The sequence below is a fragment of the Mesoplodon mirus genome, assembly GCF_964341445.2.
Source record: "Mesoplodon mirus genome assembly, chromosome: 3".
In the NCBI taxonomy this organism is placed as follows: Eukaryota; Metazoa; Chordata; class Mammalia; order Artiodactyla; family Ziphiidae; genus Mesoplodon; species Mesoplodon mirus.
The window spans coordinates 688,788-703,322 of record NC_138978.1 but is presented as its reverse complement, the minus strand read 5'-3'; the positions used below and the strand labels follow the sequence as shown (position 1 = coordinate 703,322).

The 14,535-nt window shown below is 54.7% G+C and overlaps 1 protein-coding gene across 3 annotated transcripts in view; it reads left to right on the top strand.

The window, feature by feature from the left end:
- GNB1 (G protein subunit beta 1) overlaps positions 1-12,152 on the top strand; it is a 93,111-nt gene extending 80,959 nt beyond the window's left edge. For 2 of the 3 annotated variants that reach the window (XM_082615601.1, XM_082615599.1), the window contains 5 exons: positions 6,005-6,071; positions 7,520-7,721; positions 8,352-8,568; positions 10,127-10,242; positions 10,453-12,152. In XM_082615601.1, the coding sequence (XP_082471727.1) occupies positions 6,005-6,071; positions 7,520-7,721; positions 8,352-8,568; positions 10,127-10,233 (593 nt within the window). In that variant the 3' untranslated portion in view covers positions 10,234-10,242; positions 10,453-12,152. Of the gene's footprint in view, positions 1-6,004; positions 6,072-7,519; positions 7,722-8,351; positions 8,569-10,126; positions 10,243-10,449 lie in introns of all 3 variants that reach the window. The other variant, XM_082615600.1, reaches the window with a different exon arrangement.
- Positions 12,153-14,535: the final 2,383 nt, after the last annotated feature.

Here is a 14,535-nt window from a genome sequence, read left to right as displayed (position 1 = left end):
CTGTCCTCCAGTACACGTGACTTCTGTCACCTCCAGTGTGGGGTTAAGACTACCCAGCAAGCCATATGTGCCAGATGTTCTATTTTTCAGTTCTAGAATTCGTTTGCTTTTTTAAAAAAATAGTTCTTATTTTTCTGCCGACGTTTCCTTTCTATTTATTATGAGCATATTTAGGATCCTTGGGCATAGTTCCAAGAGCTGGCTTTAAAATTCTTACCTGCCAGTTCTAGCAACTAATCCCTTGAGGTTTGGTCTTGGTGGCTCTTTTCTCTTGAATATGGGTGAGATTTTCCTGCTTCTTGGTACATCTAGTGATTTTGACTTGTGTCCTGGGCTTTGTGCAGACTCTGTTCCCCTGAAGCCCTGCCATTTGGTTCCGTTGGGAGCAGCCACACAGCCGTGTGGGAGCAGCTGTCTTGCCTGTGTGGTTCAGACAGATGTTGGGGCAGTAGGCATGTGATTTTTAGGGCCTTCTGTGGCTTTCTCCTTTCTAGGTTTCCTTCTTTCACTTTCCAGTTGTGGTTGACCAGAACCCTATTTACTGGCTGTTCAAGAAGGTTGGGCCATAGATCTGTATCTGAGGTGTGGCTGCAAAGAGGAGGCCTGCCCTCGGGCACAGGGCAGACAAGCTTGTTGAGAAACAAGCTCACCCAGTGCCTTTCTCTTCTTCCAAGTGCAGGCTCCCCTTCGGTTTGTCTGCTTCTGCTTCCAGTGCTTTCAGGTTTTTGTCTTTATATTTGTCCAGAGCTTGTGGTGGTTTCTGTGGGAAGGTTGCTCCTGGGGGTGGGAACCCCCCTTCTCGGAACCCAGTCTAAGCTGCCTGCCCCATCCTTGTAAACTGGGGGTTCTGTCCAGTGAGCACCCTTCCTAAACCACTTTCCTTAAAGCGTTGACGAACTCACAGCACATTGAAAAACACATTCTTATTGTTTATCGATCCCTTATTATCAGATTCAGTGTATGGACTTCCATTTTTAATTAAATCTTTTTAATTTTTTAACACTTTATTTGCTGACACAAAGAAATAAAACTAGTATTAGAATGTTTTAGAAATTTTGTTTCCTTCACGTATCATGAAATTATACTTCTTTGGGAGTTGAGTGGTAGGGTTTTTCTAAACGTTTGGCCTCTTAAGAGTGTTTGTGACTTTCTTCAGACATGATACATAATTCAGCTTCAAATCAATAAAGGTTAAAACTTGATAAATTCAAATAGCCTCACTTTAGTCGGGGGGTAATGGTGTGAACGGTTAGTGGGTTCAACAGATTGGAGGATGTGCGGTCTGTATCTTGTCTCGGTCCTTCTAAGCCTCCATCTGATGACGTTACTGCTCATTACTCAGGCCCCTCTCTCTGGCCTGAGCCTTAAGCTGAGAGCTCTTTGTTGAGCTGTGATTGGGACGTTTTGTCGTAGAGTCTTAGACACTCAGTTGCACGGAGAACCCATCCTGGTGCTCTTGTCAGCAGTCTCCCTGAGCCCCAGACGGTGTCTGATGGAGTGAGGGCGGGAGTCGAGCCCCTGCGCGCGGTTTCAGGAGAGAGGCTCTTGGTGGTCAGTTTTGTGTTCCTGTTGTTTCCAGAAGATACAAGGGCCCATATGGAGCAAACAGAAGCTTCCTTCTCTAGAGTTGGCCACCCAGGCTTTGGAAACGCTAGCAATACTTGAGAGAACAAACATCAGATGACGTTCTGTCTTCTGGTGTTTTGCCTTTTAAGTTTCTATCTTAAGGAGTAAAGGATGCCCTCTGGAAATGGTTAATGGAATGAATTCACAACGATTGAGACGGAACATTTATCATTGTTGCGGTTACGGTGAATATATTACGTATAGAATAAAACTTGCCGCGTGCTCTCTTGGTGAAAATACTAATACAAAGGCGTTAGATTGTATATTTGAGAAATTAGTAATTCCCTAAAAGCTCATTTTCCTTTCCTAACCCTCCCATTGCAGTGCAGACACATTTACCCTTTCTGAGATCACCATGGTCAAGAATTTAGCCAGAGGTTTCCTGGGGGTGACATGACTGCCTTGTACTCTTGCCAGAGGCCCTTGCGGTGGCTAAAATTTCATTTTCCAGGGATGACTTGTCCATGCTGCCCAGGGCTTGAATGCACGTGAAAGCACAGTGGACGGGCCCCCTGACCTGTTAGTTGCTTCTTTCCTGACAGGCGCCAGCAGGCCCCGCTCTGGGAGGAAAGACGTGTCCCATAGTTCTGCTCCGGGCCACACTGCGCTGCTCTCCAGCACCCTGTTCTGTGGCAGTTAGTTAACCTGACAGCAGTTTTGGGCTTTCTGTGGTCGCAGTCTGGGAAACTCATATCCCACTGCTCACTTCCTGACCTCACGGACTGCGCCGCCGGCTCAGCTACCCTCTGGGCGTCCCCCAGCTGGCTCAGCCTCCCAGCAGCAAGAGCGCCCCCTCTCCCAGGCTGGCCACGGGTCCTGGCTGTGCCTGCATTCAGCCTGAGAGGATGCGTGAACCTCCAGGTGGACGGATGCACCCGGCCTGCTGCTGGGTGCTTGTCCTTTGGCATCAGCAGTTTCTGGGTTTGTCTCTTTGGGGTGGCGTTTCCTCACTCGCAGGCCTTCTTGTTGTTACTTCGTTGTCTCTCTTTCGTCTTCACCGAGCTGCTCAGAGAACGCACCCTCTGCTCCCGGTCTCCGCTCCCCTGTGCACCTCCGAGTGGGTCGGCTTTCCCTCCCCGCCCAGCCAGCTGCCCCTGCCTCCCCCAGGTGCCGGCTGGGCTAAGACTGCCAGCATGATTCACCGTAGAAAGTTGGGAAAGTAACATTTCTTCTTCTGTGTTTTCAACTTCTAATCCCATCCAGAACTGCAGTGTTGTCCTGCAGAGTTGGAGAGGGTTCCGTTGTAAGGTGCGCTGATCTGTCCCTGTCGTCGGTCATTGCAGCAGTTCCCAGCTTGTCACTAGTGCGCGTGTTGTGGCTGTAAATACTGTTCTTGCAGAGAAGTGACTTCTCGGGCCATAACCGTGTTCTTGGGGTGAGTTCCCTTGGCTGAGCTGTTTGGTCCGGGGCAGAACTCGCAGTGGCTCACGTGTCTGTGCACGTTGGTTTTCGGTTTTGCCGTCTGGGTCAGCTGCCCTCTGGATGAGGAGGTGAGCTTGCCCGCCTCTCTGGACCGGGTTCCCGTTCAGCGACGCACCGTCATGAGACCGCCCCCCTTCCCTCCCACGGGTCCTTGACCTGAGCGCCTGCCCTGCCGCACTGCAAGCCTCCTCCCCTCTGGGCTGCTGCCAGCTCGTCCCCGCGCCAGGCTGTCCCCAGCGCGCCTGTGTCCCGCTGCCACTTGTCTCCGTGAGGCCTGGCACCTCCACACTTGGTGCCCACTTTTGTCAGGGTCTGTTCTCCCTGCCCCTCTGGAGGCCTTCGTAAGGCAGCAGCGCCACGGGGCCAGCCACCCTTCTGCTGAGGACACACACACACTCACACAGCCCCTTCAGGGAATTTGCTCGCTCTCATATAGGCAAAGACAGTAACTGCCACCGTTCACTGAGAACTTAAATGTTCAGACAGCTCTTTTCCTCCCAGTAATTCTCTGGAATGATCCCAGTTCCTCTGGGAGGCCTGGGGCTCGTGAGCCAGCTCACGGGAACATGCACTGCAGGTTAGCAGCTGCGCTGAGAATTGGGCCTACTCTGAAGCCACGGCCCGCCTCCCAGCCAGAATGGCCCTGCAGGCTTCCCCGGAGCCCGGGTGCCCCTTGATGGTCCCCGTGCACACGGGGCGTCACCGGCCTCCTGGGACGCTGGGCTTGTGGGGTCGGCTGCCGAGCCCGCCGACTGGGCAGTCTGGTGTTCATGGTTGGTGAGTTCCCATCTCAGGGCTGTTGAGCCTTGATGCTCAGTACTTGTTTGTTAACCTAATTTAAAAGCTGGTTCTGGGACTTCCCTGGTGGTCCAGTGGTTAAGACTCCGTGCTCCCAGTGCAGGGGGCCTGGGTTTGACCCCTGGTCAGGGAACTGGATCCTGCGTGCCGCAACTAAGACTCGGCACAGCCAAATAAATAAATGTGAAAAGAAAAGCTGGTTCCCACCTTTTCTTTCTGGGAGGAAAAAAGATTTTTGTAAAAAATATAATATCCACCTGGTTATTGTCTTTTTCCCTCGATGTACAAACTACAGAGACCAAAGACGTGAGTTAGGAGCGAGCAGCTCTGCCTTTGTCTGATGAAAAGCAGTATTTGGGGGGTTGGCCCGTGGACAGCACAGGTGTGAACTGTAGTGGTGCACCGACACCGGAGGTGTTTCTCCACATACAGCACACAGGAGCCCACGTGGGCAGCGTCCCCAAGGAGACCGAGGAACCGCCGTCAACGAGGGCCGACTCCAAGTTTCGTGCAGATGTTCAGCCTCGAGGAGGCTGGCACCTCCGGCCCCCATGTTGTCCGGGGTCAACTGTGTATATTTTGAAAGCTCAAACTACAGGAAGTTAGAAAACGAACACCAAAGCCACCCGTGTTCTCCACACGCAGTCTCTTAGGTCCCTGAGACGCCCTCGCCCCAGGACCAGGCGGGGGTGGGGGTGGGGTGTGTGTGTGTGTGTGTGTGTGTGTGTGTGTGTGTGTGTGCTGCCCCACCCCCCTCTTCATCTGCATGTGTCTTGGAGTCTTAACAGCATTTGTGATCCCCAGGGACCGTGTGTGGTTTTGTAGATTTGGTCATTTCCCACAGCCTGCCTGGCTCCTGAGGGTCAGCCAGCTGACGTGTGCTGACCATCTGAGGCCCTGAAGAGGCCAGAGCAGGTTGCTAGTGCTCTAGAGCCGAGGCTTTAGCCGGCAGCCTCTGGTCCTTGGGGCGGGAAGCTCGTGGACTCCCTGGGGCTGGACCACCGCCTGCACGAGGTGGGACAGAGGTCATCATTGAGGTCGTGTTTCTTTGTGCTGTTGACCTAGGAGTGCCCCTGTCTGGCCCTGTGTGAGACCAGCTGGTGCTGGGGTCTCCACGACGCTCCTCCCTGTCTGCTGGGATCCCAAGTCAGGCTAGTGCTGTGATGGCGGGTGTGAGGGTCCCAGGGCTGGTTCCCGGAAGGCTGGCTTGAGCGAGGGTGAGAGTGTGGCAGGAAGTAAGTGCTGTTCTCGGAGCGGAACTTGGGCTGAGACTCAGCAGGAAGAGAGCCCCTCGGGGCGGCTGAGGGCGCCCGTGTGGTCCCTGGTGTCCTGTGGACGTGACGTGGCCTCCAGGGAGCACTTGACCACAGGTTCTTGTCTAGGCACGTAGTTGCTATTTTGAAATGGTTCTCTCTCTCTGTTTTTTCTATGGGAGACAGTACAGTAATATGTTAGATAAGTGCTTTATTTTCCCAATATCCTTATACTTTCCACATCCGCAGCCTTCAGTGGGCCCCCTCTTTGTATCTTGTCTTTGATCTTACTGATTCACACAGCGTCACACGTGGCTCTGGTGTGGCCTGGGAAGACCTGGCAGGCATGCTTCTCCCTGGCAACAGCCCGGCCTGCTGGGGGCAGGGGCTGCTCTGCCACCATCCCCTGGGCCTTCCGGGGGCAGGTGTGCTTACCTTGCACGCGCAGTTCTCGGGGTCACTTACACTAGGACAAAAGCAGCGCTTGTCCCGTAGAAAACAAATCCACCCCCCACACCCATCCTCATCTCTGGCTCTGGCTGGCCCCTGCAGACCCTCCATCCCTGCTCCTCCCGACGTGTCCAAAAGGGCAGCAGGGGCGGACGGGTGCGCTTGCCTCCCGAGCCTCTCGGGGCGCCGTGCTCACTCGGAGTCCAGTCCTCTGGGCCTGGGGCTGCACCAGCCTGTCCGGGCTCTGACTCTTGCCCGGCAGTGCGTGTTGTCTGTGCTGCTTTCTTCCTCTTTGCAGCACACACGGCAGGGGCCGGGGGTGGTGGACGAGGTATTTGTCTCCCCTTGCTGTGGACCTTCCCACCATAGTTGTTCTGCCAACGTGTTTTTCCATTTATAAGATCATAGAGTCAGGGGCTCGAAGGCTGGGGCCATCATGTGTGTCTGTTTTCCAGGTTACCTGTCCTGCTGCCGTTTTCTGGACGACAATCAGATTGTTACCAGCTCTGGAGACACCACCTGGTGAGTACTTGAGCGCCAGACCTGTCTTAATGCTGCTTGCCTTGGCCCGTAGCTCAAGACGCAGGGGAGTTCTCAGGCCATTTTAACTGGAAATGGCCAGGAGGCTTCAGACACAGGTGGCAGTGAGTGATGGGTGGCTTCATGGTGCTCTGTGCAGATTTTAAAGCTCAGAGTTCCATCTTGAACAGCAAAGAACTGATTTTGAAACTACAGTTTTGCATGAAATGCCCGCTTTTCTTTCCCCCCTGCATATTTTATCTTTCCAGGCTACCTTTACTGGTGCTTGGGGGAGTGGGTGTGCTTTAGCCCCTCGCTTAGGTGAGCACTGCCCATTGTGGACTCTTAAGCACAGCTTTAAAAAGTTTGTCACTTGTCACAATTTCACGTGAATTATTTCAAATGAATTAATTTTTAGAGTTTCACCTTACTTTAGGATAGACCACGTAAACCTCTTTAATGTTTTCACTCGAAGCACCAAAGCATATCCTTTTAAATCTTTAGATAGTTGAGTCATTTTAGGCTTAAACTGTCCTTGTGGGTTATTCTGGTCCTTTGAGGCATGTGGTGGTCAGGAGCCAGCGGGCCACGCAGGGGGCAAGGGGGTGCCCCGGCTGGGTCCTGTTTCATAAGGTGTCCTTTTTATGTATGTCCATAGGTTCACCAAAGGTTTATAATCCATCTGGACTGTCAGTTGGGGAAGAATTTCTGTATTAGAAGATATCTTTGAAAGCTTTTTCATTCATGAGGGATGTTTTTCAGACCCTGGGAATGTCTTGCTTCCTTCTGTCATCCCTCAGGCCCTAGCAAGGGGCCCTGCACGCTTGGATTTGGGTGGTTGGGCTGAGCCAGGCTTTCTGCGAGGCTTACGGGAAATGAGCAGCTTCCGGTGGCGTTGCTTCTGTGGGTGAAGCACAGAAACAGCACACGCTGTCCTCGCGGCAGTGCTGTGTCTCACCTTTGACTGCCCTCCATGTAGCCACCCGAGCTGACGGCTGTGGGCCCGAGCGTAGCTCTTCCGCCGCTGAGTGAGCCCAGTTAAGGGCCGTCATCTCCTCATCCCAGCCCGTGGGGCCCTGGAGGGCATGGAGCAGGCAGCAGCAGAGAGCGTGTTCTCTGTCCAGCCTGGGATGGCAGCCAGGAGCTTCCTGCCGCCCCTCGTTGAGCCCGCGCGGGGACCGCGCGCATCCCTCCTTGAAAGGGACTCGGACTCCCTCTTGGAAATCACAGTTAGATAAAGCCCATGGGCGTGTGCTCATCTGTATTGTGTTTGTCTGTTGTGTTTACTCATTTGCTTTGTAACAAACCCTTCTAAACAAAGCCGGATTGCAGGTTTTAGATTTGTCTTCGGTGCAGACGTTGACTGCAGTCCTGGGGGGTTAGAAGGGCCGATTGTCACAGGACGGGTCTCCTGAGCAAGTGGGGTGACCGCTGTCATTGCTCTGCCCCAGTGCCCTGTGGGACATCGAGACCGGCCAGCAGACGACCACGTTCACTGGACACACCGGCGATGTCATGAGCCTTTCGCTCGCTCCGGACACCAGACTGTTTGTCTCTGGTGCTTGTGACGCTTCAGCCAAACTCTGGGACGTGCGAGAAGGGATGTGCCGGCAGACCTTCACCGGCCACGAGTCCGACATCAACGCCATCTGTGTGAGTTGGGGTCCGAGGTGCGGGTCGCGGCCCTTCGCCGGCCATTAGCAAGTGAGAGTCCTTCTCTGGAGCCACGGGCTGCATCGTCAGATTTGAAAACATTTTCAGGATTAGATAGTCTCTCTTCTCTATGCAGATACAGTCAAATTGAAAAAAACTCCCTGTGGGAGACTCAGCTGTGACTTGATCTGTCCTTGCTGAGGCCTGGCGTATCTCCCGGTCTGGGGGTGACCAGTGACTGTATCACACAGCTTCCCCCATCAGGGGACAGGCAGCGCCGCAGCTGAGCCCGTTGGCCCAGCTCTGCGGGGGCGCGCAGGGCGCGGCGGTTGAGGGAGCCTGCCCTTGTCCCCGGCACCCTGACGGTGGGCCCAGTCTCGCGAGGAGCCGTCCTCCTCGGGTTCAGCCTGGCTGCCGGCGGCCTGCAGGGAGCCCAGCCTGTCAGTGGTGGCCACGCTCCTGCTCCCTTGGGAGGGCGAATGGGGAGGGGAAGCCAGCTCTTTGGGGAGGGCGAGCATGTCGCGCCACCCCTGTGCGGGGCCCACAGTCGCTCTGCTGTCGGGCAGTTTATGTTTGCAGTATTTCTTTCTGTGCATTTGCAAATTATCTTGGTTTGCTTTCTCTCTCCAGTTCTTTCCCAACGGCAATGCGTTTGCCACTGGCTCGGACGATGCTACCTGCAGGCTGTTCGACCTCCGTGCGGATCAGGAGCTCATGACTTATTCCCATGACAACATCATCTGTGGGATCACCTCCGTCTCCTTCTCCAAGAGCGGGCGCCTCCTCCTCGCAGGGTACGACGACTTCAACTGCAACGTCTGGGACGCCCTCAAGGCCGACAGGGCAGGTAGGCAGCTGCTACGCCTCGCCGGCTCACCAGCACAGACAGACCGCACGCGAGCTGAGATGTGTAGGCCTGGCAGGGGGACGAGAGGCAGGCCAGTGGCGGCGGGCTATCGGCCCTGTGCGGCACGCGGTGGGCAGCAATGGGCCAGCCGTTTGGTCTTTACAGCCCCCCTCCCGTCGGGCATGTTGGAAGCACAGACTGGAGCTCACACGTGAAAGGCAGGCGAGAGCTGTGTCGTTCACAAGTGTATTAAAACGCAGGTTGTGCAAAAGATGAGAACTTGCAGTGTTGAAGACAGGGGTTCAGGCACATGAATCGATGCTCATGGAGTCTTCAGTGCCAGAGAGGGTGGGGAAGGGAGCGTGGCTCTGAGCCCGTGGCCTCCCACTCTGGGTGGATCTGCTTCCCGCTCTGCATTGAGCCCCTCTTGCCTCTCCTGCTCCCCCACGTGCCCCCAGCGCCCGCGGACTCTGCCCCGACAGTGCCTGCTGACACTCAGAGGAGTGCAGGAGGCGCGTGGGGGTGCTCTGAGATGTGGCTCAGATTCCTCTGGAAAAATGTGGAACTCTCTGGCTGATGACTGCTGAGTGTCGACAGGAGGCCCTGTCTTGGGGGGCGGGGTTCACTCTGTGATACCCCAAAGGCCCCACCCTCAGCGTCCGTCACCAGCCTTCTGTGTTCTGTGCTCTGCACCGGGCCCCGGGCATCAGGAACAAATGAAGAGCAGCCTGCAGCCTGCACTCTCGTGCTGTATATTTGCTGTGCTTCTGTTGCTTCTTTTAAATAAATAAATAAATTTATTTATTTATTTATTTATTTATTTATTATTTTCAGTTGCATTGGGTCTTTGTTGCTGCGCACGGGCTTTCTCTAGTTGCGGCGAGCAGGGCCTGCTCTTCGTTGCAGTGTGCGGGCTTCTCATTGCGGTGGCTTCTCTTGTTGCGGAGCACGGGCTCTAGGCGCACGGGCTTCAGTAGTTGTGGCTCATGGGCTCTAGAGTCCAGGCTCAGTAGTTGTGGCGCACGGACTTAGTTGCTCCATGGCATATGGGATCTTCCTGGACCAGGGCTCGAACCCGTGTCCCCTGCATTGGCAGGAGGATTCTTAACCACTGCGCCACCAGGGAAGCCCCCTGTTCCATTTTTTATTTAAGCTTCTTTCCGTCGGGAGCGCTCAGGAGTCCGTGCCGGAGGCCCTAGGTTGTTGAGTGTGTGTGTTAGTGCCTTTCAGTTGTGTATGTTCCTTGTTGTCCTGCTGTTACCCACGTGTCTTGATAACAGACACGTTGCCAGGTTCTCCAGTGTGTTTTCTTTCTCTGTGAATCCCTCCCGCGGCCGTGGGCACGTCCACCATGGTAGAGGAGCGTGCCGACCCTTCCTCGCCTTGGACAAGAGTGGGCGTGAGCTTCGGTTTAGTTTCCACTTGACCAGGCTTCCTCTCCTTCCTGGTGTCCTTTCCTCACCACTGAGGCCTGGCAGGGACCGAACCTTGGGGGCTTCTGGGTCTGCTTCAGGGAGTGGCTGGATCCGGGGGTGACCGTGCTGTCATCTGCTCCCAGGGGTCTTGGCCGGGCACGACAACCGCGTCAGCTGCCTGGGGGTGACTGACGACGGGATGGCCGTGGCAACAGGGTCCTGGGACAGCTTCCTCAAGATCTGGAACTAACACCAACAGGTAAGGAGCTGCCCCGTGCCCTCCCTGCTTGGAGCTCTACGCATGAAATTGTGGGTCGGGGTTTCTAAGATTAATTTGGATGTAGTTGATCTGGACTTGTGGGCAGGTGAGCATTGGTGTCAGCTTGGAGCACTTCCATCAGACTGACTGTGCACCTGCACCAGGGTGTTCCGTTTCTCTTCATGTTTCTCTAAACTCTGTTTAAAGCAGCAGGTGGACGCCGCTGTGACTGGAAGACCATTCCAACCTTGGAGCGTTACAGTGATAGCATTTCCAATCCACCCCTACCAACGCGGACGCCCTGCGCCCCTCAGAACTTCAAAAGGGCAAGACCTTTTCCCTTCACTTATTGCTGAAACCAAGAGCACAATTCCCATTACGAGAAGAATCTCTGTGCTGTAAACTAAAACAAATCGTGCATTCCTTCCGGGACCATTGTCTTTGTTTTTCTTTTTTTTTTTTTTTTCTTTTTGTCTTGAATAAGTTTAAAAGGAAATACTATAATAAAAATGTTAACCAGAAGGTAAACTTGAGTGTAATTGTAAGACAGACACACTTTTTTACTAGTTTCTTTGAATTCTAGATCAGTGATCCTGTTTTGTGATGTTCATGGAATACAAGTTGAGGACTTCATCTTGTAATTGATTCTAAGTTTCAGATTGTGTTTGTAACAGGATTTTGCAGACATTCATATTTCCTTCTTAAAATAGATTCCTTTCTGTTCAGTAGTTAAACAGAGAAAGAGGGTCTAGTGCAGCCTCTCTGGAATTGTTAATGATGTAAATTTAGCCCCTAGTTTTTTTACTTTTCGTCTCGTGTCACATGATCGTTGTGTGCACACACGGCATAGGATGATGCTGAGAAGTCAAGGATCAGAACGCGCGCCGTGGACGAACAGTGAACCCCAGTGAGGCACCTTTGCTCCCGACCCACCCTCTCTGCCTTCTCAGTTCAGTTTTTAATCTCACCCTGGGTCTCCTTGTGAAGTTGGAGGGAAGTTTATACGACAGCAACAGCGCGACACTACCCTGTGCCCCACCCTGACCGTCAGGAGCCTCTGTTCTCAAGCGAGGTGCCCGTCCTGTGCTTGGATAGTCAGTCAGTTATTTGTGTATGAAACAATGTACAAATCAATGTTTTGAAAATAATGATCTCAAACTTTCTAAGTTAAATTTTAAAAAATTTGATCGTTTGCCATATCGGGTGGGTTTACTCTTAGAATCGCATGCTGTAGAAATGCTCAAAAGTGCATATAGGACTCCGTCCTTAGATGTTCTCTTTCTTTTCAGAAATAACCTCTTTAACGCTGTAACCATTGCTCCTCTGTGCACACGCGTCGCATCGGAAGCCGCGCAGTCAGCGGCGCTACACACTCACCTAGCGGGATATTCACTGGTTTCTTTCTTCCTCTAAAAACAAGTCCTGTTCCAAACGATTGCTGTTGGCATTGGGGGGTGGGGCGGGGTGGTACAGGGAATGGAGACCCCGGCCTCCCTTTGTGGATTCCTCACAGCCCGGCTCTCCCGTGGAACCAGCCTTTTGCACCGAGGCAGACCATTTTTCTAACACGCAGACGTCCCTGGTTTTGTGCGCGTCCAGTGTGGAGCAGTGGCGTTGGGACGGCGCAGGCCTCCTCCCCGCACCAAGCACTCCCGTAGAGGCAGCAGTGGCTTCTCCATCCTGTGTTTGCACCATCCTGTGTGCCCTGTGCCCTGGACCCGCAGAGAGTGGGACAAGCAGCCCCCACCCCGCCCCCACCCCCCTCGGCACCCCTGTAGAGCTCTCTGCACTGTCCCTCACCTTTTGTATTTAATTTTAAAGTCAGTGTACTGCAAGGAAGCTGGATGCGAGATAGACCCTGTATTCACTGCACTGTTATTTAAGCTGTAATAAAGCGGTTTGACATGAGGGATGTGGGCGTGGCTGCTCATCTGTGGGGCCGTTCCGGTGTCGGGGGGGCAGCTGCCCTCCCCTGGCTGCCCCCACTTCTGCTTTGTCCACGTGCTTTGTCCCCCTCACAGAGAGTCCGTGAAAGGAAGGAGCGGCCGGTCCTCAGATGGGCCTGCAGAGCAGCAGCATCCCACCAGCCCTGGCCCCCCGTCACCACTCAGGCTGTGGTCCTCTCGTCCCCCGGCAGCGGGAGTCTCCCGAGTCGCTTCCTACCTTCCTCTCCTCTTCTGAGCCTCGGCCCCTACTGGTGGCCCTCCCTGAGATACTAAGGATGTTACTCCAGACACATACTTCCCTTCAGATGATAGAACAGTTTTCATCTGTGTCCGAATGAAAAGACCTGCATCTTGCAAGAAAAAAATGAGCATCTGCCCCACACCCATGAGAAGCAAACACTTCACTGCATGTCAGTGAGGAAGCCTCTCACTCCACCGCTTCCCTGGACCCCAGCCCTGCCTTCTGTGCCTTCGTGCTAAAGGACACAATTTTCTTTTAGTCCAAAGTATTCTGTGTAAGGTTACGAAAGGTAACTTGGTAATTCCCACGGGTCAGATTCATAAGTAAGTGAAGACTGCTCTCAGTGGGAAGTATTCCCTCCTGAAGCTCCCTTTTCCAGTTGTCAGGAAGACACGGGCAGTCGGTCTTCCTGGCCTGGCCTGTGGGGAGGGGTGGGTGAGCCTGGCGCGATTGCAGGGGTCTCTCCTACAAGGACCGTGGGCGCGGTTTCCCGGTGGTTGACAGCCTGAACAGTGGGTTCGCCCGGTTCCAACCTCCTCCCCCGCGTCTCTCTGGAATAAATATGCTCGTTGCATGTTTTAACACTGCCAGCTGTCTCAAAATGCCAGAGAGCATCCAAGGTGCTCCCTGGGCTGGCAGCCTGAGTCCTTGGGAGGGAGGGTCTCCTGGGGTCAGGGAGCAAGCCTTTATCCTGGCACAGGGACACATCTGCTCTTGGCCACCCTCAGAGGGGCACGGGGTGGGCACAGGAGCCTCAGCAAGGGCTGGCTAGACTGGGTGCCCTCTGAGCCGGGGCCAGGGGAGCTGAGACTCAGCCCCTCCGCTGGCCTCGAGGCCGCCGTCCCACCTCAGCAAAGCGGTCACTGAAAATAGGTGTCCGGGGGCACCAAGAGGACAGCCAGGCGGTGGTGCGAAGTGAAGCGCGTTCCGCACTGCGCTGCCCGGCGTGAGCCTCGGATTTCACGCTTGAGGCCCGGGACACCTCAGCCTCCTGGGCCTGGATGCACCTGGGAAGTGATGATCTCCTTGCCCCACCCTCCTCCAGGGTGCCTGCGCTTCCACCTTCCTTCCTCCGGCTTCCGCCCCTAGTGTCTGAGGTAGCAGCTGGCTCTGGTGAGCACACCTGTTGCAGGTGCGATGTCCACGCTCTGGCCAGACCCTCGGCAGCTGGACGTGAACTGGGGCCTTGCAGGGAGCTCTAGGGTTACCTGCACCCCGATGTCGGGTCTCATCGCCTCTTCCAGCACCCAGCGTTCACGTCCACTCGAAGTGTCCACCCCAGCCGGCACCAGCACCCATGATGCTGACCCTTCACGCGGAGCGCACAGCGGGGTCCTCGGCGCCCCCCTGCCCACCCCAGCGGTTCCTCTTCCTCCTGATGTGTGAGAGCAGGAAAAGGCCACCCCACCTGCACCACTCCGCTTGTCTCCCCCCGCCACCATTCCCCACTCCTGGAGTTCGGCCAAATTCTGCCCCTTCACGTCCTCCCTGTGTGATCTGGGGCCGATAACTTGCCCTCTCTGTGCCCCTGATTCCCCGTGTGAAAACTGCAACAAGAGCACCTGCTCCTAGACACCGTGTGAGAGTTTGGCGAGTCCCACGTCTGTGAGGTGCTAGAGCAGGGAGGGGCTGCTCACGACTTCGCTCTCAGAAATCACCACCACCACCACCCCACGCCCAGGCTCGCGCCGCTCGCCCCGTTCCCTCGGTGCCTCCCGGCCACACCTGTCACCCAGGCCCCTGGACACTTCCTTTTTTGGGTGCTGGGAAGCCTCCCTCTACCCCGTTCCCCTCCAGCAGGCACAGCTGAGGCCTACTTCCCCAAGAGCTGGGAGCAGAACCCCAAAGAGCAGCACCCTTTCCACACCCTGCACCCCAAATCCAAGGGCGCCCCCCTGCCTGAATGAGTCCAGCTTTGGAGAGGCAGCCCTAGCCACTGCACCCTCTATGGTCCCCCATCTTTCAACCCTCAGAAGAGTAGGAGCCCAGGTTTTGGGGGGTCTAAAGCTTAAACAGTAGGGGAGCCATGTTTAAGAAAAAGAACATACCAAAGAAAGAACATACCAAAGAAACATACCAAATTAAGAGAGTCCTGCACCTCTGGCA